Source organism: Lotus japonicus, chromosome 1, assembly GCF_012489685.1.
Source record: "Lotus japonicus ecotype B-129 chromosome 1, LjGifu_v1.2".
In the NCBI taxonomy this organism is placed as follows: Eukaryota; Viridiplantae; Streptophyta; class Magnoliopsida; order Fabales; family Fabaceae; genus Lotus; species Lotus japonicus.
The window spans coordinates 96,176,177-96,202,690 of record NC_080041.1 but is presented as its reverse complement, the minus strand read 5'-3'; the positions used below and the strand labels follow the sequence as shown (position 1 = coordinate 96,202,690).

General features: G+C 33.1%; 2 protein-coding genes and 1 long non-coding RNA gene across 4 annotated transcripts; all 3 read right to left on the bottom strand.

Annotated features, from left to right (window-relative positions):
- Positions 1 to 1,375: 1,375 nt before the first annotated feature.
- LOC130728097 (receptor-like protein kinase FERONIA) lies at positions 1,376 to 4,905 on the bottom strand. Its single transcript, XM_057579437.1, has 2 exons — positions 4,750 to 4,905; positions 1,376 to 4,446 (listed from the first exon to the last, which is right to left on the bottom strand). Exon 2 carries the CDS (start codon positions 4,356 to 4,358, stop codon positions 1,662 to 1,664), a length of 2,697 nt encoding a protein of 898 aa, XP_057435420.1. The 5' UTR covers positions 4,359 to 4,446; positions 4,750 to 4,905; the 3' UTR covers positions 1,376 to 1,661.
- Positions 4,906 to 11,183: 6,278 nt separating this feature from the next.
- On the bottom strand, positions 11,184 to 14,931 carry LOC130728099 (uncharacterized). Of its 2 annotated transcripts, XR_009015574.1 has the most exons (8): positions 14,199 to 14,931; positions 14,063 to 14,115; positions 13,559 to 13,745; positions 13,279 to 13,321; positions 13,111 to 13,155; positions 12,454 to 12,537; positions 11,660 to 11,727; positions 11,184 to 11,211 (listed from the first exon to the last, which is right to left on the bottom strand). It is a non-coding gene; the product is annotated as an uncharacterized LOC130728099 (long non-coding RNA). The 2 variants fall into 2 exon arrangements; XR_009015575.1 differs by lacking the exon at positions 14,063 to 14,115 and having other exon boundaries at positions 11,185 to 11,211; positions 14,199 to 14,929.
- A 1,531-nt stretch (positions 14,932 to 16,462) lies between these two features.
- LOC130728098 (alpha-galactosidase 1) lies at positions 16,463 to 20,386 on the bottom strand. Its single transcript, XM_057579438.1, has 15 exons — positions 20,157 to 20,386; positions 19,699 to 19,757; positions 19,477 to 19,533; positions 19,324 to 19,358; positions 18,941 to 19,044; positions 18,779 to 18,854; positions 18,634 to 18,692; positions 18,470 to 18,535; positions 18,306 to 18,389; positions 18,132 to 18,196; positions 17,939 to 18,021; positions 17,762 to 17,852; positions 17,622 to 17,671; positions 16,838 to 16,981; positions 16,463 to 16,719 (listed from the first exon to the last, which is right to left on the bottom strand). Exons 1-15 carry the CDS (start codon positions 20,330 to 20,332, stop codon positions 16,627 to 16,629), a joined length of 1,242 nt encoding a protein of 413 aa, XP_057435421.1. The 5' UTR covers positions 20,333 to 20,386; the 3' UTR covers positions 16,463 to 16,626.
- Between the last annotated feature and the right edge of the window lie 6,128 nt (positions 20,387 to 26,514).

The following is a 26,514-nucleotide window of genomic DNA, read 5'->3' as shown; positions in this document are numbered from 1 at the left end:
TGGAGATGGAGGTCCAGGGTTCGAACCCTAATGAGAAGAATTTGTAATTACTAACAACTAACCACTAACATTTGCCTATTAAAAAAAAAACATTTCGCTAGTTCTTAATTTTAACAAGTCTTGAAGAGTCCATTTAATGATGGGAGTGTTTGGGGTTACACCGAAATAAACCTCTTGAAACACGAAATCTAATTCATGACTCAATCTACAACATGCTATTATTTAACTTAGCATATTGTCACTTTTTTCTTGTGTCGTTTGAATGTGCATGTTTTTCCCTAATTATACGCGTCGCCATTTGATTTATTCTTCTCTTCTTGATATGGACTAATATATAGGGTATATTATGATATACACTTGCCTCATATATAAAAGACCAAAAAGAAAGACATAAGAATAATTTACAAACATGACAGCTGAAGTTTGGTACCAAGTGTCATATTCCTGAATGGAATAGAACCCTTTTCATATTTTCTTATATGCACACCGGCACCGCACAAGTGTCCACCTGGAAATAGCCTCACATGGAGTCATACATGATGCAACCAAACATTGAGAAAAGCTCTTCCTCTATTACACTTCCACACGTTGTTCCTGATGAGTGCTCATCTTCCTATTTCTAATTCAATATATAGAAGTCCTTGCCCATTGACATCATGATTCATGACACTCCAAATTATAAGATACTAACACCAATTTTTTTTAAAATAACTCAAAATTATAATCTTGTGTCTTGTTTTTCCATAAACCTACCAAATTGTCAATGAAACCTACCTGTTGTGGGATCCACACCAATTTGATAAAAGTAAGAAAAAAGAAATTCATATAGGAACAAGACACAGAAATGTCTTTATATAAACTCTACAAGAAGCTTTTGATCCTGAAATTAGAAGATGATTGAACAAAAAGAATAAATTTTGTTTTATATTTAATTCAAAGTAAGATCAATCATGGCACAAGGACATGGAGTAAAAAGAGTGAAAAAAATAATGCATTTTAGTTTTTGAAACTAGTAACTATATAATGTGAGTGTAAAGCCAAAGATGATAAATTTGAGCGAAGTTACAAATTTATAGCATGACTGAATTCTTGAATTACTTGCGTCCAGTCTAAAATTACATTCAACACAGAAGCTGCTAAGTGCATGTTTGGTTTCGTGTTACATTGATAAAATCGATTCTACACTTGCAGAAACTGAGAGAAGTAGCTTTAGTCCACCAAGATTTTGACTTCAACAAAAAACAGTTACAAACAAAGAGTGAGCAACATCTTCAACGAAATCAACAGAATCCGTAGGCAACCTTATGTTCTGAGCATGTTGATTATTTGTAGACTATCTTATAACACAAACAAAGTCAGGTTCTTAAATAGAGAGTGACACAAGTAACCTTGGTTTTGCGCATCTAATAAATCCTGGAGAAAAGGAGGGTTTTCCTAAAATTCGGATCACAACAACCTCAGTACAATAATACATTAGCTCTTAAATCTTTTATGTCCACAAATTACAACTTATATAATCATAATAAATCAAAAACAAGAAGAGAAAGGAATAATAATCTTAAGAAAATCAATAACAAGTAAAGTTTGGATTTGCTGAAGGTAGATTGCACTACCCAACTTGAGTGATTGATCGTGGAATTCTTATATCTTACTTGATGATCTTAACGCCCCTTTGGATTCATGATCTGAGAGAACACAGCACTTGGTGTTAACCCATCAGAGTCTTCACTAGCCAAGCTTCTACCTCCAATGCTCATAGACATGCCACTGCTTTTGGAGTCAGTCACATTACCATCATAGCCAGGCATTGCATCAGGATCCTTCTTTCCCTTAGAATCTGCAAACAATGGCTCATCTTCACCGTGAATTCCACCAAACCCGTTGCCGCTCTCTTCTGCGCTTTCTTGAAGCTGCAAAGCGAATTCGAGGTTCCACAAGACATCACCCATGGACGGCCTCTCAATGCCCTGGTCAGACACACACTTCATTGCGGTCTCAGCAAACTTCTTAAAGCATTCCGGAGCTATCTTGCCCTTCAGATAAGGATCAAGTATTTGGTCAAGAATGCCTTTGTTGTAGCAATGAGAAGCCCACTCAGCAAGACTCACTTGCTCCTTAGCAAGGGACGGGTTCAAAGCCGGGCGAGCGCACAAGATCTCAAACAGAACCACACCGAATGAGTACACATCAGATTTGTCGGTGAGTTGCTGCCTCCTGAAGTATTCCGGATCCAGGTACCCGAAACTACCCTTTACTACAGTACTTACGTGAGTATTATCCAATGTAGGACCTGTTTTAGACAATCCAAAATCAGAAACCTTAGCCACCCACTTCTCATCTAGTAGAATGTTTGTGGTCTTCACATCTCGGTGGATGATAGTGTATTTGGCACCGGTATGTAGATAGTGTAAACCCCGAGCAGCTCCAATGCATATCTCAAGCCTTTGCTTCCATGGTAGTGGAGGTTTCTGTGTCTTGTAAAGGTGCTCCCTGAGTGTTCCATAGGCCATATGATCATAGACAAGGATCATTTCAGTGTTTTCTTCACAGTATCCAATGAGTGAAACTAGGTGGCGATGACGGAGTTTAGAAAGCATTTCAATCTCAGTCTGGAACTCATGCACCCCCTGCTCAGAGAGTGGATTCCCTCGTTTAATTGCAACTTTCGTTCCACCATCAACTTCTCCATAATAAACCTTACCAAATCCTCCAACACCAAGAAGCAAAGCCTCATCAAAGTTTTTCGTGGCAGACTTGATTTCAGCAAATGAGAAATGACGGCAGAGGTTTGATGGGAGAGAGGATGCATAACTTCCTGTTGTGTTGGTCTTGGCAGAAGCTGCAGAGTGTGAATTACCATAAAGCGAGAGTGGAAGCCAGCCAGATGGCCCTTCACTTGCACTAGAATCTTTTCCATGCCTGCGGCGACGGGATGCAGCAAAAGCAAATAGCCCAATCACAAGCAATAAAACAACTCCTCCAACAGCACACCCAGCAATTATTCCCGCATGACTGCTTGATTTACCATGGCTAGATGCCCTAGCCAATGATGGATCAATTTTTTCTTGCAGCGGAGGAGGAATAGGATTTGTCCCTGCCAGATTGCCTGTAGTATCATTAATTTTGAATATCTCCACTCCATTCAAGATTGCATTATAATATTGGGGCTTCGAAGATGTATCTGGATGCAGCGCAAGCCACAAGTCCTGCCGTGGTTCCCCGTTGGGAACAAATACAACAAAATCTCTATGAACTGGGACCCCATTTGAATGTGAAAGGTCATACAAGTTTGCCCAGGCAATCACATCAGCCTCCGCCTGAGCAGTTTCATTTTTGAGGAATATATCAAATACTCTTTGATTAATCAGGGTGATATTTGTTGAGCCCTCACAGAAATGAAGTCTCACAAGATAGGAAAACCCAGAATCAATGGAGAAAATCCAAGTTAAGTTGTAATTCTTGTTGATGCTGGCATCCGGGCCCATTGATCTAGCTGTGGTGTAGACATCAGCCGGGGCAATATAAGTCGGTGTGTCCGGAGGATACTCAAGCTTCACTTCTGGATCAGCAGGCTCAGTAACTCCCAATCCAGCACCATAGATGTAGGGCATATCATCAGACCATGACCTAAACATGCCGGTATCATGGGAGGGTGAGATATCATTCCCACCTACATTCAACCTATAAAGATTCTCAAGAACAGTGCTGTTGTCAATGGTGACAGCTGAATCCGTACCCACGATCATTGTAGTTCCATCCGTAGAAGAGTAAATATCAGGCATGGACACAACCTCAATTCCGTTAACAAACGCATAGGCATTGGAGGCATTGGTAGATGGCCTAAATGTCACATTCAAGGTCCCCCCTTCAACATTGATGGAGTATTCCTTCACAATGTAAGCATAATTCAAAGCCAAGGTGTTCTGAGAAACGCTGAAGTTCCTAAGCAGGGTATAGGATTGCGCCTCCACACCGAAAAGGGCATCCGATGCATTGAGGCCCGAATAGGAAGCAGAGTAAAAGTACAGCCTGAGGAACTTCCTACCCGAGGCCACCGGAAAACTGTAGGTATACGGCGCAAAAAACACGCGCGCCGTCATGAAAGGAACCTGGGGGACAGCAGGGTCTTGAGTCGCTGCCGATGATGTGGTGGAATTCCCACCAAGGGCACCAAATTTGGAACCCTTATCAGTGGTCCAATCACGGCCATCAGTATCAGAACTATCAGGAGGACCTCCACAATTCAACAGGATTTTATCTGTAGGCTTAAAATCTGCTGCTAGGACAAGTTCAACAGCTAACACCAAACACAGAAACAATGGAACACCAACACAATACTGATTCATTTTCCCCATCATGGCACCAACCAAAAATCCAAAATCCAAATCCACTGGTTTGCTTGCAATTTCAAACAGTTCTGGTACAGGATTGGCAATCAAACACACCCTGAATTGGAAAACAAGAAAAGACCTTAACTTTGATTCAAAGATCTGATTCTTAAAGCACCCAGATCAGAAACAGAAAGTGGGGTTATCTAGGTGGTGATGATCAACTTGGACACAATTGTTCAGAATTAGCAAAATCAAATAAGGGAAAAAAATTGATGAGCTAGATTTAGAGCTAACAGCAGGTTCAACAATGAAAGGTGAGGTATAAACTATAATCAGGGTCAAGAATGAAGATGGTGTGTGTGAATTGAGAGAACTCAAGGAAGACAAATTGTGGAACAAGAGAGGAGGGTTTGTTTACCTTAAGCCATGAGAAGGAGCAGCGTTGAAGGGCAACTCGGTGAGTCAAACAGGAACGATCCCGCGTATGTAGGGTTGATTGGAGTTGCTAGTTGTAGCAGCTGGGAAGAGACCAGAGAGAGAGAGAGAGAGGAAGATGAAGTGAGAAAATGCCAGAAACAGAAAACATGTTATTAAATATCACAGCTTAGCTGTCAGAATAAAAAAGTACTGTATTTTTCAGACGATTTTATATTTTGATTATTTTCAATAACATTAGACACCAAAGAAAAATGAGTTTAATTAGTATGTACGGTAAAAGAGTTTTACATATTCATCTAACTAGAAGTGAGTGACATGATTAAATACATGTCTGCAATTTTTTTTTTTATAAACATTCGGTGTCCGGTCAGGAAGCCGTCGGATTCAGAATTTAGTCACAGTTATGATTCATAATCTCTCCCCCAAAGTATATTATATGAAGATCGAACCCGAGAGTTTTTCCCACAAACTTAACATGCGTTGCTAGCTAACTGAGCTATATACTCATATTAGATACATGTGTATAACTCTTTATATCGTCCATGCATACAAATTAAATTAAAAAAATTACCATCAAATGTTTTTATCGACTGTTATAATGGTGTAACTGAATGGGGAGAAATTTAAAAGTTTTCTATAGAGTGCGGAGCATAAAATTGAACATTTAATTTAAAAGTTTAAAGAGTTTAGGAAAGAATTACATATTCTTCTATATAAATATTTTTTTAGAATTTGAACAAGTTCCTTTATCAACTTACTTATGATTTCACCTTTCAATAATTTCACCTTTCAATAAATATACTCTATTTGAAGTGTGTTGGGATATGATTGATTAAGGTTTAAAAATAATCTTAGTTTAATAAAGTTTTTCGGAGTTTTTCGCCTGTAGTTGTTATGTTGTTGAATTTTTAACTTGTAAAAGAATCTCTATAGCAGGCTGTTTCTTGCTGTTGTTTGTCCATTTCTGCAATTTTGACTTTTGCCAATACTTTTTCAAACTAAACGATGATTAAGATAATTAATAGTGGATTTAGTTGTCTGTTAATCTTAGTTGAAGGGGTCACTTGCAAATGAAATGACCATGCTGCTGCTGCGGGCAATCAAATTGTATGCACTAATTAATGAAGGTATTGTTCTTTGTATAATAAGGTTCCTATGATATTATTTTTGAGATAAAATATTTATTTGAAATGATTTTTATTCAACATTTTGTCCTCTTTTCATTATTTATTAATGTTTAAAAAGTAATTATCAAATTATTAATTTATCCAAAAATCAATGAATATGTAGAATTTAAGGACAAAAAAAACATAGATGCAGCTATATACATGCCGTTTTTACAATGACACATGAGTAAAAGAAAAATATATTAAAAAGAAAAAAAAAAATTAATAAAGTGAGTGGTTAAGTTTTTTATTGGACAATAGCATGAGAAATACCTAAACAAAAACACCTAAGTTTTATCCAATTTATAATTGAAAAAAAAATGAATTACTTAAAAAAAACAGTTTATTAAGAAGTGTTCCTATTCTTTAAAAAAAGTGTTGTTATAGTAATAGACAAGTTAAATTTTTGTAAAGATATAAACACAAGTTTGAATCATAAAAAAAAACACCAAAAACATGATTGACAGTTTTTAAAACAAGTTTACACTCGTCAAAGGAAAAAACACAGTTTGAGAAATGAAATAATAAGAATTAATGTGGCTAATTTATCTTACATAATTCTATATCATGTTCATTTTAATGGGAATTTAAAGTGTATATATCTACTTTGGGGACCAATTGAATTGAATATCTGATATCTGATGATGGGATGACAGATCAGTTTTGCGGGGATGAAAGAATCTGATCACAAAACTAATGGGCAGCACTAGCTAGCACCGCACGCGTCTTATGTATGTATGTACGTTCTTAAAAACGCGTTTTCCTGTCACTGCATCACTTGCTGTTTCTGAGCTAATAATCCTTTTTATATCAAACTATATATAACAGCACAAGTTTAATTCAATCATTTGAAATCCAAAATCATCTAATAAAATTACTTGTTTAAAAAGTTTGAACACAACATGAGACTCTTCTACCCCATCTGTAATTGATTGAAGAGTTTAAGGGGATTGATTTGACATCATCTAATCTAACTGTGTTTCACAGGTGTGTGTGTGTGAGTGTGAACATGCAGAACACCTCAGCATTATTATATTAGCCAAGGAGGTAAGGAGTGGAAAAGGTTGAAATTAATGCTGTGAGAAGAATAGAAGATTGTTGAATTATTGTGAAGATATATGAAGATAAATCACAGGAAGATTTCTTAGAATAGTGCATTAGAATTCGAGTATGGCATAATTTTACCTCCAAAAGTTATTGAGAATTTATTATTTTTTACAAACACTTATTTAATCATATATCTCTATTTAATAACAAGTGCAATAACCCGTGCGTTGCACGGAATTTTATTTTAAAATTTTTTAATAAATAAATTAGTGTTCATATATATATTTGTAATTTGTAATTTTTAAATTATAAATAAGTCAATCGTGTATGAGTCGATCGTGTAATAATATATGAAGAGAAAAAATGAAAAAAATAAATGAAATTGTGTTGTATACATCAAACATTTCCAAAATTTCTTAAACGCTACATTTAAAGTACTGATATGTTGTTTGTCCGACTCATCCAGTATACAAAGTTTAAGACGATTTCTTGAGCGTACTCTAGAGAGAGCTACATATATCTGACCATGAGTGAAGACGGGTCTCGGAAGGAAGAGCCCAATCTGAGATAGTGTTTATGCTTGATTTTTGTTTACGGTCCTCACAAAGCATACTGCAATCGAAAATGATATGCGTCTTATGAGAAATATACCAGAAAGTATTTCCATGGAAAAATATTTTTCCCCGTGAAAGTTTTTACCCTGTAATTTGTAACAAATGAAAGTAGATTATAATTTTATATTTCTCATGTTATGTTTTTTTTCTCATTAATAATATATTCATCTTTTCTTTCAAAAACAAAAGTAGTGATTAATACTTATTTCTCTATTAGAATTTACATGAAAGTGTTTTTATGCACAATATTTTTTTTCATGGGAGTTTTTAACACTATAATTTAAACATAAATAAATATAGATTATGTATATGCATGAATGCTGAAGAATCTTCTCTTCGCACGACATATGTTCATGTATATATATATATATATATGTGTGTATATATAATAATTTAATTTTTAAAAAATATTAAAAATTATTTCTAAATTACTTTTAACATTGTATTATTTTCATGTAAAATATTCCTCTATGTGAGTTTTTGAATTTATAATTTAAACAAATAATTAAAATTATATATATATATATATATATATATATATATCAATGTTTTCACGAAAGTATTGTACTTTCACTATTTGTCTTATGTTCCTCCCCTTTTGAGCTCTTTACTTTGTAATTTAATCATAAAATAAACATAGACTAATATTAATATATATATATATATTATAATCCCCAGCATAAATTTTTCATATTTTATATAGGTTTAATCCCAAATATATTTGAAACTTGGAACTGAGAAATAATTCATAACAAATCCCTTTTAGAGCAAACATGGAACTGAAATGCTTCTAGGTCCATGCCCCAAAATCACCATCAGGAGCAACTCCTACTGAAGGTGGACATGCTTATCCTGCAGAAAAAAATCATTTAAATAGGGAATAAGATAGTGAATGATATAAAGCATTCTAATTTTCTACTTTCAAGACATGTCCAAGAAGTTAGATTAAAATATAACAAATATATCTCATGTAGAAGAAAAGAAGGAGATTTACCTGGTAAAGAAAGAAGAGAGAAAGAGATGGCTATGGATATCATAGTTCCAGAAGATGAAAGCCCCCATATATCATGGATTTCTTGAAAACCTCGCTTTTTCTCTACCATTTCCTTCATCTGCACAACTTCACATCTAGCCGGCTCCAATTCACATGGTATTCTACAGTTGCATATGAAACCTGAAAAATTGCTATCACCATGAACAAAATAACAGCTCTTTGTATAAAAGTTACATATATGAATTCCACAGCGAAAAACACAAACTAAACGCTGACAATCAACCTTTCCGCTTCTCAACCACTCAAATGAGCCCTCATTTTATTGTTACTTCTTTAAGCCAATCTATACTGGTATGTTACTACATTTTACCGGCCCTTAGAATTGCAGGTCTTTCATTATGTGCGGAAGGTCAGGATATGTATATTTAATCAATTTCATTCATGGGTCAGGACTAATTGGGATGTGCAGATCTGGCGGGATTTGAAAGTTATACTCTCTTGCTACGGAATTAGGATGATCACCATTTATAACTCTTTGATTTTAAGAATCCAATCTGCAAACTCTTTGATTTATTTTTCTTCATCAATCGTCTTAGCTGTCGTTAGGCACATGTTCTTAGACAATTTCATAATTTTGCAATGCTTCCACAATGACGAATAGTTTAGAGTAGCTTCCTCTAGTTATTACAGGTAGTATTTGTCTAAAATCACCTCCAAGTATTACTACTTCTCCTCCAAAAGGTTTATATACGTTGTATTCATTTTTCAACCTCATTAAATCTCGGAGTGTAACGTCTAGAGCTTCGGAACAAAACTTTTTCAACATTGGAGCTTCATCCCATATAATAAGGTTTGTTTCAAGCAGAAGCTTTGCTCGTAGACTTCCTGCTTTATATTACATGTTGAGGTCTTTGTAGCATCTAATGGAATGCAAAATTTAGAATGAGTGGTTCTACCTCCAGGCAAGAGTAATGATGCTATGCCACGAGAAGCAACATTAAGCACAATTAGTCCTCTAGATCTTTAAGTGACGCATATAAATTGTATAAACTTAACGAAAGATACCTTCTCATCAAGTAGTATCATCACAATGGTTGTAAATTTGGTGTGGTCATTGATATCTAAATCGTTCCACTTCCTGATGACTCTGGCTCTGACTCTCCAGTCCACCTTCACAGGCTTCATTTCAGATAAAAGAGTAAATTGCTTAAACATTGTAACAAAAGGTAGGTTTAGAGAAGAAATAGATTCAGTAGCCCGTGCAATACACGAGGTTTTTGAGTAAAATATATATTTGATTTTTTAATAATATTTATGCTAAAACTAAGTTTTTTTTATAGGCAAAAATATTCCTAAGATAAATATATTTTCTAAAATGAAAACCTAAATGATATAACAGATGAAAGAGTAAAATAGCTGATCAATATAGAAATAATATAATAATAAAGTTTTGTGAGAAAGTTATATATATATTTTTAAAACAAAAGTTATATTTGATAACATTTATTTAGAATAGAAACATTTTAAAAAATTAACTACAACATATATTGATTGGATGTTAATAATTTAGTATAAACTATTTATACTGATTGTATATATCCATTAAACTCTTAAATAATAAGCAAAATATGTAGGGCTTGCCCCTCCATGTTACCTAAAAAAAATAAAAAAATAAGCAAAATATGTATTACTGTTTTTTTGGTAAAGAAATGATTATTACTCATTTTTTTTATAAATAAGAAAAATAAATTTTAGCCAAATATTTATTACTCTAAAGTGAAGTATTTTAATGCTTAATTTCAAAATAATTAAAATTTAAAATCTTTACCAAGAGGCACGAGGTATCAATGCATGGTAAATAGGTAACAAAAAACTGATTGGCAACTATTACTTGTGTGAGGCACTTCTTGCCCAATTGCTCTTCTAATTATGTTTTGTCCTTTTTTATCACAAGACCCTTCATTTTTACTCTTAGCAAGGATGAGAGACAATACCTTGAGAATCCATGATATGATATAAATTGTCAACTTCAGTGTGTCTGTTTGACATATATTGACTAATATGGAAATTCTTAATCATAAAGTTGAAGAATATTGGGAGACTAAAGAATCACAACTGTAATTGCAGATGAAGCACTATCTAATACTACAACCTTGTTATAAGTCAATTTCATGTTAATAACTAAGACAACAATAACAATAAAAGCTTTATCCCACTAAATGAGGAAGGAGGGCAGTTATATGAATCACATTACGTTATTGCGCTCTTTCAAAAACTTAATTATGAGGGAATATTAATGCTAATAGATATAAAAAAAAATTGTTAGAACCTAGAAATCTCTCACAATCATTACTCGATAGTTCCATGAAAAGATCTTGTTCTAATACCAGAGACAACTAAAAGATCTAAAGAAAACAAATATGAATAAAAAGCTTGAACTTCACTAAGCAAAAAGACCTTAGTAAGGATGGCACAACATACAACCATCAATAAGACTAACTTAATGAATATATTAAAACATAGACATGAGCTTAGACACTGCCATTTTATCCGAGTTGTCACTTTTCAAAATCTTGCAATATGTTCAGGCACCTTGTTGGTTGGTTTGGTGGAAGGCAATCCTGGTCGAATAAAAAACAACAAAATCAGTATTGTTTAATGGAACTATAACGCAAAAAAGGTATTTCAACAGGGAGTCTATAAGCTAATTTTGTTAATAAAACTCTACAGAACTGATAACACATTAACTCTTTAATTTGTGAAGTGACTCCATATAATATATGGAAATGGAATCCTACATTTGTCAGCTGATGGTTAAATGTGAAAAAGAAACATTTCTTCAGAGTGAAATTAATAATCCTATAGTTTCATTATTAGATTCATCTCTTTGGGAGAGTGAGATTTAGGATCCATTCCAATGAATCCATATGGAGATACAACAAAACATGTTAAGAAACATCTGAATGGAAGAAGTTTGTCTAAGCCTTCCAACTCGGTTTAATAAGTTTAACTAACTTACCAAAGTGAAAAATAAATTATAATAAACTTGGCTTATGTTGCGGGCTTTACCTTTACTCCTTTCTCATTCTGCCTTTACTCTTCTCTCCATTTCCAACCCACGATGTCTTCTTTGGATTCTACAATGAAAAATCCTCAAAACTACAAAATCATCACTCCATTTACAAATTCATTCACCCAAACACAATAATGATATTTTCAGTCACTTGTAACATGCAAGAAAAGAAGGTTTCATATTATGTTAAGAATTTTTCTCTTACGATATAATCATCTTCCATTTAGCTCCAATCATGTCTGAAATGTTCTTAAATTCTGCCCCTGGGTTTAATTTCTTATTCTGCCTAAAATCGCAATCCATAGATAAAGATCACAAATACCCAATTTCCATTGAGGTTTATTATACCATGTAATTTGATGAGAGCTAGTGTTATCAGTTCAAGGAAAAGGATGCTGCTAGCTGGCATCTTATATGAAGGCTGAAGGTAAGAATGCAATGGAATCTAAGGTGGAAAATGGTGCTATTGTGTGTCAGAACTGTTGATGATCTCAATCCTTTTGGATTAAGGAGAATTTAAATTTATAAATAATAAAACAGATTCACAAAAGCATTTAAAGAGAAACTGAAGATATGATAATTAATAAGACTTGTAGTATTGCAAAGTTTGCTAATAGGTGTGTTGTTCATAAACAAAAGACACTCTAATTAATTAAATTTTCACCATTCCACTCACTCAATACGATATTTCAATCATCCCTTTCGTAAAAGCCTTAGGAGAAACAAATAGCAAATAAGCAATAGTTTACAACATGTGCAAAAGGGAGAAAGAGATAAAACAGTCCCTTACAGTGGCACTATGATACTCAATTTCTCGGGAGGATGAATCACCGATCGAGTAGCACTCAATAATGAACATAAGAAATTCAGTAAACTGCAAAGATTGAAATTTTTCAAGGTTGGAAATCATGGAATGGTAAAAGGGACATAGTAATAATAATTAAAAAAGCTGAAACTTGAGTTTTGAGGATTGGAGCTGATTCAACATTTCCACTCTTTCCAACCTTATCTTTCCAGGGAGAAAACCTCAACTTCAATAATAGTTGTTAGAATATAATCACTCTAAGTTTGCTTGACTCTTTGAATTGATAAGCTTTCATATCTCATAACCATGAATTCTAAGTTTTCTACTGCAGACAAATCGGTGATAGAAACCTTAAAAAAAGTTTAAGGGAACACACAAATCCCAACCCAAATTTGAGCAAGACAAACAAAAGCTTATTTAAAGAAATATAAAGTAATCAATTTCTTTATGAAAAACCACAATTTACTGGTTTCAAACTAAATACAAACAAAAGAACCAATATCCAAAGCAAGAGTTAAATAGAGAAAACGGTGATATTGGTCAAAGAAAAAAGAACAAATTCAGTTAAGTCCAAAAACCACATGAAAGTAAATAAATCAGATCACTAAAAATATAAACCAACAACTTAGGAGTAAAGAGTACCTGATACATGAATCAGTTGTTGCTAGGTGAGTGAGCATCAAGTCGCTACGGATAACCATCGCAGTACCCATAACCACATAAGAGAGAAAAGAGGAAAAATATGAACAGAATAAAATAAAAAAATTCCAATCATGTAACCACATAGAGAGCAGAGAAAAGATAAAGTACCTGTGCAATGAAGCCTATATATCTCGTAACAATGAAGAAAAATCTGAACCACAAACGAAAAGAAAAACTAATTAGAAAATAAGCATAAACAATGTCATGTAAGTTCAACATGTCAATGAAACTGAAATCCAGTTGACAAAGGGTTTGGATTTCATCACTAAAGCATTTCCTTCTTATCTCAGCGAGCAAATGAACTCAAGAGAGAAGGAGCATCAGTAATTAGCTGAATCTAGTGTGTAAAGATTACTGAAAAAAATGAAAGAGCAAGAGATGCTCGTACTTGGAAGTATGAGCTTTGTTCTCGTAGCAGTACTAATCCCACAGGCACCAAGAAGTATTTCTACAATGTTCAATGCAGAGCTTGGTAGGTTTGGCAAAGCTCTGCTGAGTGCTGACAACATAGGAATCAACCTCAATAGTCAAATTCTTGAGCATCACTTCCACAGTTGGAGCTTTGCTCCTAAGTCCTAAGACAATAGAAATAATCAATCAGTTTAAATCATCTATATATTATATTGGGATCAAATATATAATTTAGTGATTTGATTTCATCTTAAACATAAATTTAACTGATTCTTCTAAAAGTTAATAAAAGGCATAAACAGTGGCTAAAACGTTAGCCTGAAAGTGAAATGCTTGATTGTTGCAGTTATAAGGTTATGCCTAAGAAAAGGATATGCCATCCATTTTCATACGTAGCTCTATGTTTTTCCAAATTCACAGTAATTATAGAAAGAAAAAGAAAAATTAGTGTTTGAACAAACTTTTCATTCAAAATCTATACCTCAAGTCTCTGCCGTAATTCTTGAAGGGTAACACTAATTGGTATGGTAAACCCTAAATCAATCAAAGGACATACAAATTGAGAGTTTGCAGGGTGAAAATGAATGAAATAGAAGAAGGTTATTACGAATCCTAACCTTCCGACGCAGTTGCGGATAAGCTCTACGGTTTTCTCATATTTCCTTATGAACTTTCCAGATTCAACCTCCTCCGTTCTGCACTGCGATCTCACGATCTTATTGGTGGAGCATCGTTCTGAGTCTGAAATTGGCCATCGTCAGCGTCGACAGATTGGGGTTTAGGCCAGATCTGATTTCTCTCACAAAATTACGTGTATAATTTGCATCAGAGATGAATTTACCTGAGTCGATGAGGCCGCGAGAAACCGAATCACGAACTGCTCGTAAACAAATTGGAGAAGATGAAACAGGAAGAAAGGGGGGGTTGACAGGACCAACATCTGAAGAGGCCGTAAGAAACACGAATTAAAAGAGATGGAGAGCTTAGGGATGAAATCACGATTTAAAGTTGATTCATCACGAATTAAGTGATTTCGAAAATATGAATCAGATTTGGGGTTAATTAAGGAGCAATATGGCCACAGATTTGGAATGAAAATTAACCGTGTGGAAAAATAAAAAAGTAAAAACAGCTGGTATCTTAATGAAATTAAGGAATATAACAATAATTTCAAACTTATTTTCCATTAATATTGACAAAACCATGTATGAATAAAGACAAAACCGTGTGCTATTGACATTTCTAATTAATGATTCAATGATTTCGACCAATCAAAATGCAAGGATTTGGACCAATCAGCTAACGACATGTGGAAAATAGGTGAAACCAACCAATGGAGCTGTGACATGTGGAAATTAAATAACAGTACGACCCACTTTGGTGGATGGGCCTTATATATTATTAAGATTAAGATATTGTGTTTCAATTTTTTTTTCAAGGTTAATAATTCATTCAATACTCAAATGATTGTCCAACGACACTTACAACTTATTATCCGTACATATTAAATGAAGAAAGTTGGGTCATAAGCTCAAACTAACTTACAAAGACAGTTCATTTACACTTAAGTCCGTGATTCCTTAGAAACATCTAAACTGAGATAGAACTAAGCAAGATTTAGAGAACTCTTCCAAGTACAACCTAGAATTTTGGTCCATAGCACCGAGCCCATGAAAACCGGGCCAAGCAAACCCTAGCCTTTAGGGTTTGGAGCCAACTAGAGGTGGTAGAATAGTGGCAAAGGGGGAACGACCGCCGGTCCAAAGCTCAACCCAAAGAGGATCTTCTGCAAACATAAGTGAAAATTTGATATTGAAAACTTTAAATATCACTTCTTCTACCTTGCCGGCTCTACTGCCAACAATCTTTGCTACAAGGCCATCATCAACACATGCAGGTGCTCAACACCTCTAAAACACGTGATAGAACAGCAACAGAGACCAGATCTGGAAGAACGAAAAAATGAGACCAAGAGGTACCATCTTTTTTTTTTGGTCAAAGAGTGATGATGATATGGGCTTGAAAGCAGCGTCCCACAAAAGAGAACAATACAAGAGAATACAAGGAAGCTGCGTTTGTGGTTGGTTTCCTTAAAGTTGTTTGGCCATCGCCCATCACTTACCATCTTGAACAATGGAAGCTGCGTTTGGGGTTGGTTTCCTTAAAGTTGTCTGGCCATCGCCCATCACTTTTGTCCAACCGGGAAAACTTTTTTTTTGTCATAAGGCCATCAAGTGAAAAAGAAATGGGCCTTCAGCTTAGCAGAAGGTGAAAAAAAAAAACAGAAATCTTATTTTCCACCCATCATAAGTATTCTTGAAAAAAAATATGCAGAAAATTTTAACATCTTTTTGATAGTTGTTAACATGGTTTTAAATTAAGGTATGCCACCGTAATTTTGGCCGTAACCACAGGGTTTTGTACGTTTTGAAAATGCGTGATTTCGGCTACAGCTTTATTTATTCACAATTTTCTACAATTCGAAAGACCATAATGTAACTGTAACAAAACCACAACCATTACCGTTACGATCGTGATTTAAAATCTTTGTAGTAGTTAAGGATTCAGTTCCTTCTTTTAACTAATCTGCATATTAGAATTATTATTTTTTTGATAAGCTTTCTGCATATTAGATATCTACCACAAGATAGTTATTTGCCCATTTTTGTTTGGGAGTAGTCTAACGTACCCCAACTATTACACAAGTACATCCTAAGAGAACATATTTAATCATGATAACTGTTGTAAATTATCTTATTACACCACTCCAGATATGATTATTTAACCCTTGTGATAAGTGAGACAACTTCTTTTCCATGTTTCAAAGTAAAATGACATGGAACGTTATAACACACCACTCACAAAATGGAAGTCTAGAGGGTTAAGAACAGAGAAAAGCATTCTTTATTGAGGTGGTGCCCAAAATAAGGCAGCAAACTTCTATGATCATTAGAAGCAGGATCATGAAGAATGTTTATTGAAGTGAAGCTGATCTACAAGTTCACAAACTACAAAAGAAAAGCTGCTCCAAATGTGTTATAGAGCTCAAGCTATTGGCTTCAGCACATACATTTTACAAGCATGGGAATCCACTGTGGCAGTCAACTTATCCACAAATGGTCTCTTCAGTGTCTTGTGCTGCATGCATTAGAAGACACTTTACAGCATCAGTATCCATAAAAAGAGTGGTGAAAAGAACAGCAAACACCACCCTCAACCTCAATCCTACAAAACAAAAGAAATTGAATGTGTCTACCTCCCAAAGGTCTCTTGCTTCAACAGCACTTTTTGGGGGGATGCCAATGTCATCCCAGTTGGCTGTAATGGATTGACGTTGTTGAGGGCCTCTATTAAGCAACACAAGAGCTACCTTGTACCCTGAAAGAGGACCTGCCCAAATCTGTCCAAAAAACATGTCAATCATCATTTCCTATTCATTTGACACTAGTCAAGTTTGAAATTGTTGATTTGAGCTTATATAATAGCATGAGTGATTATGTAAGTGTTTGAGAGAGCTTAATTAAATAGCTTATAACCTATCTATTCTCTCCAAAACTATGAGGTTAAACTCAGTGAAAAGCACATAGTCTAGCTCCCAGTGTCTGGTGTTGAGTGAACATGCTTTAATCCTTGCGGTCTTAGGCTTCTTATAGGATTAAGACTGCCCTTTGGACTTTTAGCTGTTTTGGAGTTATGCTATGCGATTAACCGGTCATTAAATAGTTTAACAATCGGTTAATGGATATGGGGTTATTGGCAGATATTTACGTGGGGGTTATGTGTCCCTCTCATTCGCACATATCGCATGTGCTTTTAGGCTGGACTGCTGTCCACCTCTGAAGGTCGTCAAGTAGGAGGGGCTACCTTGGGCAGTAGCTTGATAAGCACACTACCTATAAGTTGTCTTATTTCAATAAGTTTATCAAATTAGTCTATGAATAAGTGTTTATCCAATCAGTGTTTATTTCCATAAGTGCTTAATTAAGTTTGATTACACAAACGCACACAAAATCATGTGTTATGTTTCAAAAGCAACTTACCTCAAGATCACCTTCCATCCTAACCTTCTTAGCTTGTACACCAAGCGGATCTAACATGGAAGGAGATGAATATTAATATCAATATCAGTAGCATGTTACAATGAATAAGAAATCATAGAATGACCATAATTGTGCATCACCTTGGTTAACTGCAATAACTTCCTTATTAGAGACTATCTCCATAGTCTCTTTAGTCACATTTCGAACATCACAACCAAGAAGAAGAGGAGCCTACAATAAACCTTCTCATGAGAAAAAAGAAGCCATGAAACACGATGTCACATAAATCATGGAACACAAAAGAATGAATGTAGAACCTTGGAAATGGCCCATAAACTGAAGTGAACAATATATTCATCTTTCGTCATCCCTCCGTTTCCCACCTCAAGCATGTCCGGATCTGTTGATTTTGAATGTTTAATGTATATAGAGAATCATAATCATAATTAGATTAAATCCAAACATAAACTCATTGTATTTCACAGAATATTATGCTAATGAAATTCTAACCATTCCAACCACCAGGTCTTGCAAGATCAGCATAAACTTCATTCATGTCTGCCCTTGAAATCATGCTGCCAGAGAATTATGTTTATAAGCTAGCTACAGATCAAAGTTTACACACCCTACTTCTTCGCATTTCAAAACTACTTGTACCAGCAAATTACAAAACTCAGTTTATACCTTTCCCATGAATCATTAATATCATTTGTAGTTCTCCAGCTATTTCCTACTTTAGCACCCCATAAAGCTGGGTGCATGTCTCCCCTATAAAACAATGCAAGTGTAATTAAAGGGGAAGGACCAAAAATGGAGGAGCAAAGAAATAATAAAACTAACTAAATTACCATTCACATAGCGAGTGGAAAATTGGACGACCTGCCTTCATTAAAGCCCGAGTCATAACTGGGTATCTGTATACGAGAAGACCATGGTTTTCAAAATCATGTATAACAATTAATGTAGAATATAAAACGATACAATTTGATCACAGAAAACACAATTTGACTACCTAACAGTCGGTTTTGATCCATCATTGTTACAGTTATCATACTTCAAATAGTCAATACCCTGTAAATCAAGCAAAATAATCATACCTTTAGCTACTGATATGTAGATGCAAAGGAAAAAGATCAAGAAAGAACAATGTTTAGTACCCATGATGCAAAAGTCTTCGCATCTTGAAACTCGTGACCCAGTGAACCAGGCATCTTCTTGCTACAAGTGAAATACCTGCAAAATAGAACAACATGAAACTTAGTTGTAAGGAATTGAAAGAGAAAAAATGGGAATAATTTGTTTAGGTATTTGGCATGTACCCTGCATCTGAATAAATTCCAAGCTTAAGACCCTTGCTGTGAACATAATCTGCAAGAGCTTTGATGCCAGAAGGAAATGTGGATTTCTTTGGCACCAGATTACCCTATGACAATGTTTGGAAGAAAAAACAAAATGCAGGAACTTCATGTTATTCAAGAAGAAAATGGCAAAAGGCATATAAAAACAAGAGCAGTGCTAAATGGTATGAGTAAAACACAGCAAGAAATACAAGAATGGGCATGTGGATTTTAATAATATATGTATATGTATTTATACACATTCATGTTTAGAGAAAAAAAAAGGAACATTAACCAATTAGAAGTGGAGATGAAAATTCGTCTCGTAACTTCTAACATTTGCGTAAAAACAACATGACATATACCTTATGATCGCGATTCAATTCAGCCCAACAATCATCTGCACCAATTGAAAAATTGTAAGTGAAGGTTAGAAGGTTGTGGCTATTACACTTAGCAAAGTATATAAAAATGTGACAAAAGTAAGAGACATAAAAAAAACAAGTGTTTTCATGTACCTATGTTGACATAGTTGTATCCAAGCTTGGAAAGACCAGTAGAAATAAGGGCATCAGCTGTAAATCAATGCAGAACAGTTACAATCAAAGTGAATTCTTGATCAAGTGGAAGGATCTTTGCCAATAACTAACAATAAAAGTCAAATGCTATATAAATTCATAAATTCATCATCATATATACAAAATTCACATAACATAAACAAATTTAAAGATGACAAATACCAGTTTCTCTGATGATTTTCTCATTAATTTGACAGTTAAAGTGATTCCAACTGTTCCACCTGCATGCAAACAAAATTTCATTAAAAGCAAATCAGTATCTCAATTACTCTCTTGGTTCATAAATTTCAAAATAATCAGGAATAAACAATGGTTAACTGTTACTATGTCAAGTTAGGGTGGTCCTAAGAAACATGCAAGCAGAAGAAAAAAGAGAGTTTTTACTGTATAACTCATGGAATTTGGATCATACCTAACTCTACTCAAAAGTTAGGTTTGATCACCCTTTATATATAAAAACTTATGGTCAAAGACTTCTCAACAATAATCACACAATCATTGATGAGAAGTATTGTGAGTGGTGAGCAAAGAAAGACTGAGAGTTCACATACAAAAACAGCACCAATTCTCAAAAAGAAAATGAATTGAGTGATAGTGAATAGAAATTCATCAATACATACCCCATAGGAGGAGTTCTGCCAAGGCCATTAGCAAGTAGGTTTCTTCTAAATTGTTCCTCAATGTTGTTGAGATTCTTTGGTCCTGATGATGAAGCAGTGACACAACATGCCAACCAAAAATGCAAAAGGGTCATCAGAATCACCATCATCATCTCACATCTACTCCTTCTCTCCATTGATTATGTTCACTCTTTTCAGTGAGAGAGAGTATAGTGAGGGTCCCTTATCCTTTTATATACAAAAACAGAAGACTGTTGTTGTGTTCCTCAGTCCAAGGTTCAAGTGTTTTTATTATTTTATATGTCTGACTTGTCGTACATGTGAATGATTGAAAGATTAGATTAACTAGTCATTAACCCGTGTTACTATTCATATTTTCTGATGATTAAACTGCATTATTAATTTATTATCCTCCGTGAAAGAATATTGTTATGTTAACAAACAATTTCCACCTCCACCTTACCTAAAGAGGAGAATTGAGTTTTTTTTTTTTTTTTTATAAGCATGAGAGAAATGAGTAGTATAATTTGTGATGTGATAGGAAATGCAGAAAAAAAAATATAATGAGAGATATGTGAAAATGAAATGGAAAAGAAAATAAAGTGTGTATATTGTTATTTATCTCACTCTTAGGCCTTAGAGTATTAAAAAAGGAGAGTGGTAGCCCCACTTACTTTAATACACTTATTTATGGATTAATTAAAATTTATGTGTCTCATTAAGTGAAATTGTCAAATATTAGTAAATCACACTTAAATTTTAGTAATCAATTTATGAGAGACTGTTAGTACTATTTTTTATTGGATCGGATAAGTATGTTGCATATCATGACACAGATCACAAGATGATCCTCTTCAGTAACCATGTTTCCTTTCATGTGCAGAATTGCAGCTTCGATTTGCATATTTATTTCTTAAAATACTAGATTCGTTATATCTTTACACCTCATTTTTTAGATGTGGAGAGGTAGAGGAAGAGAGAGATATGAAGAAAGGAGAGAGAAAGTAAAGATGTGATAGGTAATTTAATTGATAGAAAAAAAAAGAAATAGATAAAAAAAAATGAGGTGGAAAAAGAGCGGAGAGGTATATGTATATATCATTACTCCCTATTTTGATGTGAGCATCGTTCGTGATAAAAATAAACTTGTCTATAGTATTTAGTCACTTTTTTAAGGTGCAAAATAGAACTCTATAAAGATAAAAAAATAAATATATTTTCTTGCGTCATCTAGAGAAGCTCATTTCAAACAAATTAATTTAATTATTAGAAAGAGTTTAATGGTATGTACTGAAATATTCTATATCTTTGGGCTCGTTACTCGTTAGTCCCGTTTGATCATAAATAAAATACACTATACTCCTAAGACAAACTGCTACATTTTTTATTTAAATTAAATTAGAATTGTATTTTCTATTGTGATAGAAAACAATTTGGGGTTCTTGTAATTTTTTTTTGAGTTATTTACCATTATCTCTATATAAAACTCATTTTCAATAAGAATAAAAATGTGCATGTCGGTCATGAGACTAATCTCCTTGAGATTATGGGATCGCATTAAGTGACTAAACATATAAATCAGTATTCATACACACTGTACAATGATCAAATACTAGACTAAATGCTTAAAAAACTCAGCTATTTATCAACTGAATTGAACCTCGTTGATAATTATTCTCTATGTTTTTTTTTGCAAGTTAACCAAAGTATCTCATCGTCAGCAAACTAAATGGTAGAAATTTCGCCAAATATGAGTTATTCACTATATTTTTGAAAGACACGTTTGGTTGCACTGAATGAAAGAGATTTTGATTAATTATCTTTTGATTCATTCAAATTTTCAGAGCCTGGGTAATGCTTGTGTAAAATTTCTCAAAATTTTAGTTTTGGCAGCCTTTCAATTTTTTTTTTTTGAACGAAGCACCCTTTCAAATTTGAGAGACTTTTTTTTTAAAGTAAATTTGAGAGGCTTAAAAAGAGTGATATTTTTTTTTACAGAAAGACTTAATTTCATTCACTTGACCTCGGTAAAACATCCGAAACAATAAAAGTTTGGATACAAGGGGGTGTACAACCTAACCAAGTCTAATATTGAGACACTAGTGCATGCTTTGTCAGCTAATGACTAATGAGCTGCATTATTAGATTCCCTATATACATGAGAGAAAGAAACAGAGGAAAAAATAGGGATTATGGATTGAAGTACGCCTATAAATACCATTTCTTATCAAATTACATTACTCATCACATATTTCAGTTCTAGTCTTCTATTCAATTTTACCCTCCTATTTTAGGTGAATACAACCTAGCTATCAGTGTCTACCCATTTTATTTCTTATTATAACAGAACAGAGTAATTACCTTTTTTATTTTAAGGATTTTTGTTATTATTGTCCACAATAAAAAAATAGAAATTAAGTGTAGTTACAGTAAGAATATAAATTATAAGTACTGAAGTTTCTGGTGTGATGATGACACAACAAAATAAGTGTACTCAGAGAGGGACCGCAATAGTGGACTTGTGTTTCCGTTTTCATAGATAACATGTTAGATTGGAATTAGAGGATAAGGACATGTTATGAAAGGCAATTGTTTTCTTTGATTCAAACGAACTATCTAGACTGCGGAGTTGGTGAAATTAAGAACATGAAATGCTAATGCAAACACGAGAAGGATTTAACTTTTAACAATTTATGTCTAGCTGTTTTTCAGAAAAAACAAACACATGATCAAAGATAAATTAAGACTGAACGGATAAATGAAAGTATTACATAGAAGAAAAAATTATGGAGAGAAAGAACAAGATATCTATAAACAATAAATTTGAAAATGCAACTGCAATTTTTATACATACTACATAAATTTCCCAAACTTGTGAAATAACACAATCTTAAAGATCCATGTTAGTAAAATGTTGCTACTGTACATATCATATATCTAAAACTCTAACAACGCCTTTGATATGAAGTTCCCTTCGCATCAGCCAAGAGAATTGAAGAAAGTGTTTCTGGAGGCTTCGAAAAAATCATTAAACCACTCCTACTATTTGCACCCTCCTTAGCTAGAGATGCAGTCCAGACTCTGCCAATCAATTCTCTGATACGAAAAATTATCCTAGCACATTTATGAGATTCAGATATGGGGTTTACGATCATAGATAAAGCTTCCATACAATCCGATCTACGGCTGACATCCTTAAAATTGAGCTGCTATCCTTAAGCCATGTAATATGGCTAAGAGCTCAGCTTCCAGACTGCTAGCAAACGTTATATGGCTACTGAATCCTATTATCCAATTTCCTTTGTCATCGCTTAAAAGACCTCCAACGCCCGGCAGGATTCCCATACGAACTCCCATCAATATTAAGAGCCACCTGATTCTCGGAAGGACGTGGCCAACAAATTATCTGCAAATCGATTAAAAGCAAATTAACAACTCATAAACTGTCAAGTTTTGAATAAAAAACGTTAACACCCAGTAAAGAAGAAAAAAGAAAAGATCTTGATCATTAAAACAATTGAATAAAAGAACGTTAACACCCAGTTAAGAAGAAAAAAAATAGATTTTGATCATTAAAAATATTGAATAAAACAACGAAAACACCCAGTTAAGAAGAAAAAGAACAACTTTAACATTAAAAAAATTAATGAACTAACCATATTGTCCAAGTAAGAATTTGATGTCGGAAGTGTTGAAGAGAAGGTAGAAAACACTTGGCAAATGTAATTGTGAATTGAAAAAAGGAAGGTAACTCTAAGAACTTATAATTTTCTTTTTCGGTCAACTATAAATGATTTAGGTTAGATTTGTTTGTGATTTTACTTTCTGTTGTGACTAAATCATTTTTAATATCAAATATCGCTTAGATATGATTTGTTTTTAGAAAGATATGATTTGCACCCAAAAAATGGAACTAACCATTTAAAAGAATGAAAGTTATAAAAAAATCAACAAACTAGTTTAATATTGTCTATAATAACAATAAAAATTTATCACATGAAAAATGAATAACTTTTTAAACATCAATTTTTAAAATAAAAAAGAAAATTAAACATGGGTAGCAGTTCGTTAATCTGCTCTGTAGCATTGGACGATTATTTGTACTATCGACCTTTTATATCTATATATATATATATATATATAGATTTTTCTATATTGAGATACATTCAAAGATTAACATATTGTAAATGGTTAAATGGATTTAAAATAAATTAAATAGTCTTTTTTAAATAAAAATAATAATGTTAAAATACCAAAATTATTATTGGCCAAGATTTAAAATAGTGTTGTTCATTGAAAAAAACTAGTATAGTTGTATATGATCTAGCAAACACTTTTGGATTGGTGGGCACAAGGGCGGACCCAATACTAAATAAGACTTGAACAAACTTTAAAGTGAGATCTTTTTACTCAAAAAAAAAATATTTCTCTATTAAAACTTTTTACGTGGGACGGAGTATTTTATTTTCTTTTCATGGAGACTATTGGGCTTGATTTTTTGAACTGAGACCTTGATTTTTATTTGAAAATTTCTTTCTTTCCAAAAAAGACTATTAGACTTATCAAATTACAACACATCTCCATCTCAGTTCATGGAATTAAAAAATTAGCTTTGCTTAAGTTAGAAATCAAAAACCAATCAACGAAAATATTATGGATCCAAATATTATACTCAATAACATCACAATGAAAATAAAACAAAAATTTAGGTGAGGAATAAAGTTGCAAACGCTTTGGCGCATCACGGTCATTCTGGTAACCTTGGAGTTCAACTTCATGATATTCCTTCTATAGAGATTGTTTTGCTCTTTGATAGAACTAGGTGTAAACCCTCGCGTTGCGCAGGCATATATTAATATCTTTTTAGCAAAATATTTTTTTTAAAACATAAAAGAAATAGTAAGATTTAAAAAATAGTAAATTAACATATTAATTGTGTCAATAGTTATAGTATTTGTATATGTATGTAGACACACACACTATATATATATATATATATATATATATATATATATATATATATATATAACATGTAATATATGTTGGTTATATATACATGTTTTCTGAATGAAAAAACATAGATTCTATGCGATAATCTAGAAGTGTCTAGATTTTTTTTATTTATATTTATCCTATTTATAAATATGTAAAAAAAATCCATATTAATAATTTTTTTTATAGAATAATTATTAATAAATAGAATTGTGCTTAAATAATTTTAATGTTCAATATTTTATGTTATTTTTTTGTATTTAGTATTTATTATTACTTTATTATTTTAAAATGGCTAAATATGGAAATTGATATTAAGATTTTATATTTAAATAATATTATATAATAATGTGGATAATTTTTATCAAACTATAAATATGTTTTATTGTTATTTCACGAAGAGCGCAATATTTAAAAAAAAACTACTGATGAAGCACTTTTGTTCCTAGTACTGTATTTTGTTCGTTCAAATTGACATATTACTGACTATTTGTATCGTCAATAACTTAACAACAGTTGAGGTAGTTAGTAACTTACCGACGACTAAGACCGTCGCTAAAGTTACTAATGGCTTTTGAAAATCGTTGGTAAATATTACTGAAGAGCTTAATAACGATTGATATTTGACCGTCAGTGATTTTTCTTTACTAACGACTTTTAGAACTTACCAAGAATTTTTGTCTCGTTTTTTTTGTAATGAATGTCATATCTGCAACTTACAGTTTAACTTTATATATTATAATAGATTAAAGTGACTTCATAGGTGTGCAAATTATTTTCTGATGTACCAAAAAAAGGTGTGCAAATGTATTTTAAAGAGAGATTATATGAAATGTTAACTATATTCATTCAATTATGCCACAAACTTTTTTCTTATTTGAGATTGAGACTCATTATTGGATGTTGATATAGAGTTAAAAATGTTACTGAAAAGGATCATTTGAAAGTTGAAAAATAAATAAGGAGAGTGCTCCAACTGTTTAAAGTTGCTTATGTGACATGAAATGAAAGCAAATTTTTATGATGTAGCAGCTCCACATCTCAACTTCAGATTTAATATACTATTAAAATAAGACACATGCAACACATGCGTGAGCATATAATTAGGTTGTAAGATGGATGAGATATAATAATAATAATAATAATAATAATAATAATAATAGTTTTGCAATTATTTTCAAATTTCATAATCAATTAGATAATGTACTAATACTTTTTGTATTTTTAATATGTAATTAAATTATTATGATAGATTTATATTTACTTTTTACATTTAATTATAATGGAAGTTACATGTAGAGTTATGGAAGATGAAAAACTCTAATCTTTCTAAGAGATGACAACTAAACAAAATATGTGATGTGGC

Excerpts from the sequence above, each read along its gene's own strand:
- LOC130728097 (XM_057579437.1), bottom strand. The coding sequence starts at position 4,358 with ATGATGGGGAAAATGAATCAGTATTGTGTTGGTGTTCCATTGTTTCTG.
- LOC130728098 (XM_057579438.1), bottom strand. The coding sequence starts at position 20,332 with ATGGAGAGAAGGAGTAGATGTGAGATGATGATGGTGATTCTGATGACC. Across the intron at positions 18,197-18,305 it reads ATTAATGATTCATGGGAAAG|CATGATTTCAAGGGCAGACA; the intron begins GTATAAACTGAG and ends ATTCTCTGGCAG. Across the intron at positions 17,672-17,761 it reads AGTTATTGCAGTTAACCAAG|ATCCGCTTGGTGTACAAGCT; the intron begins GTGATGCACAAT and ends CTTCCATGTTAG.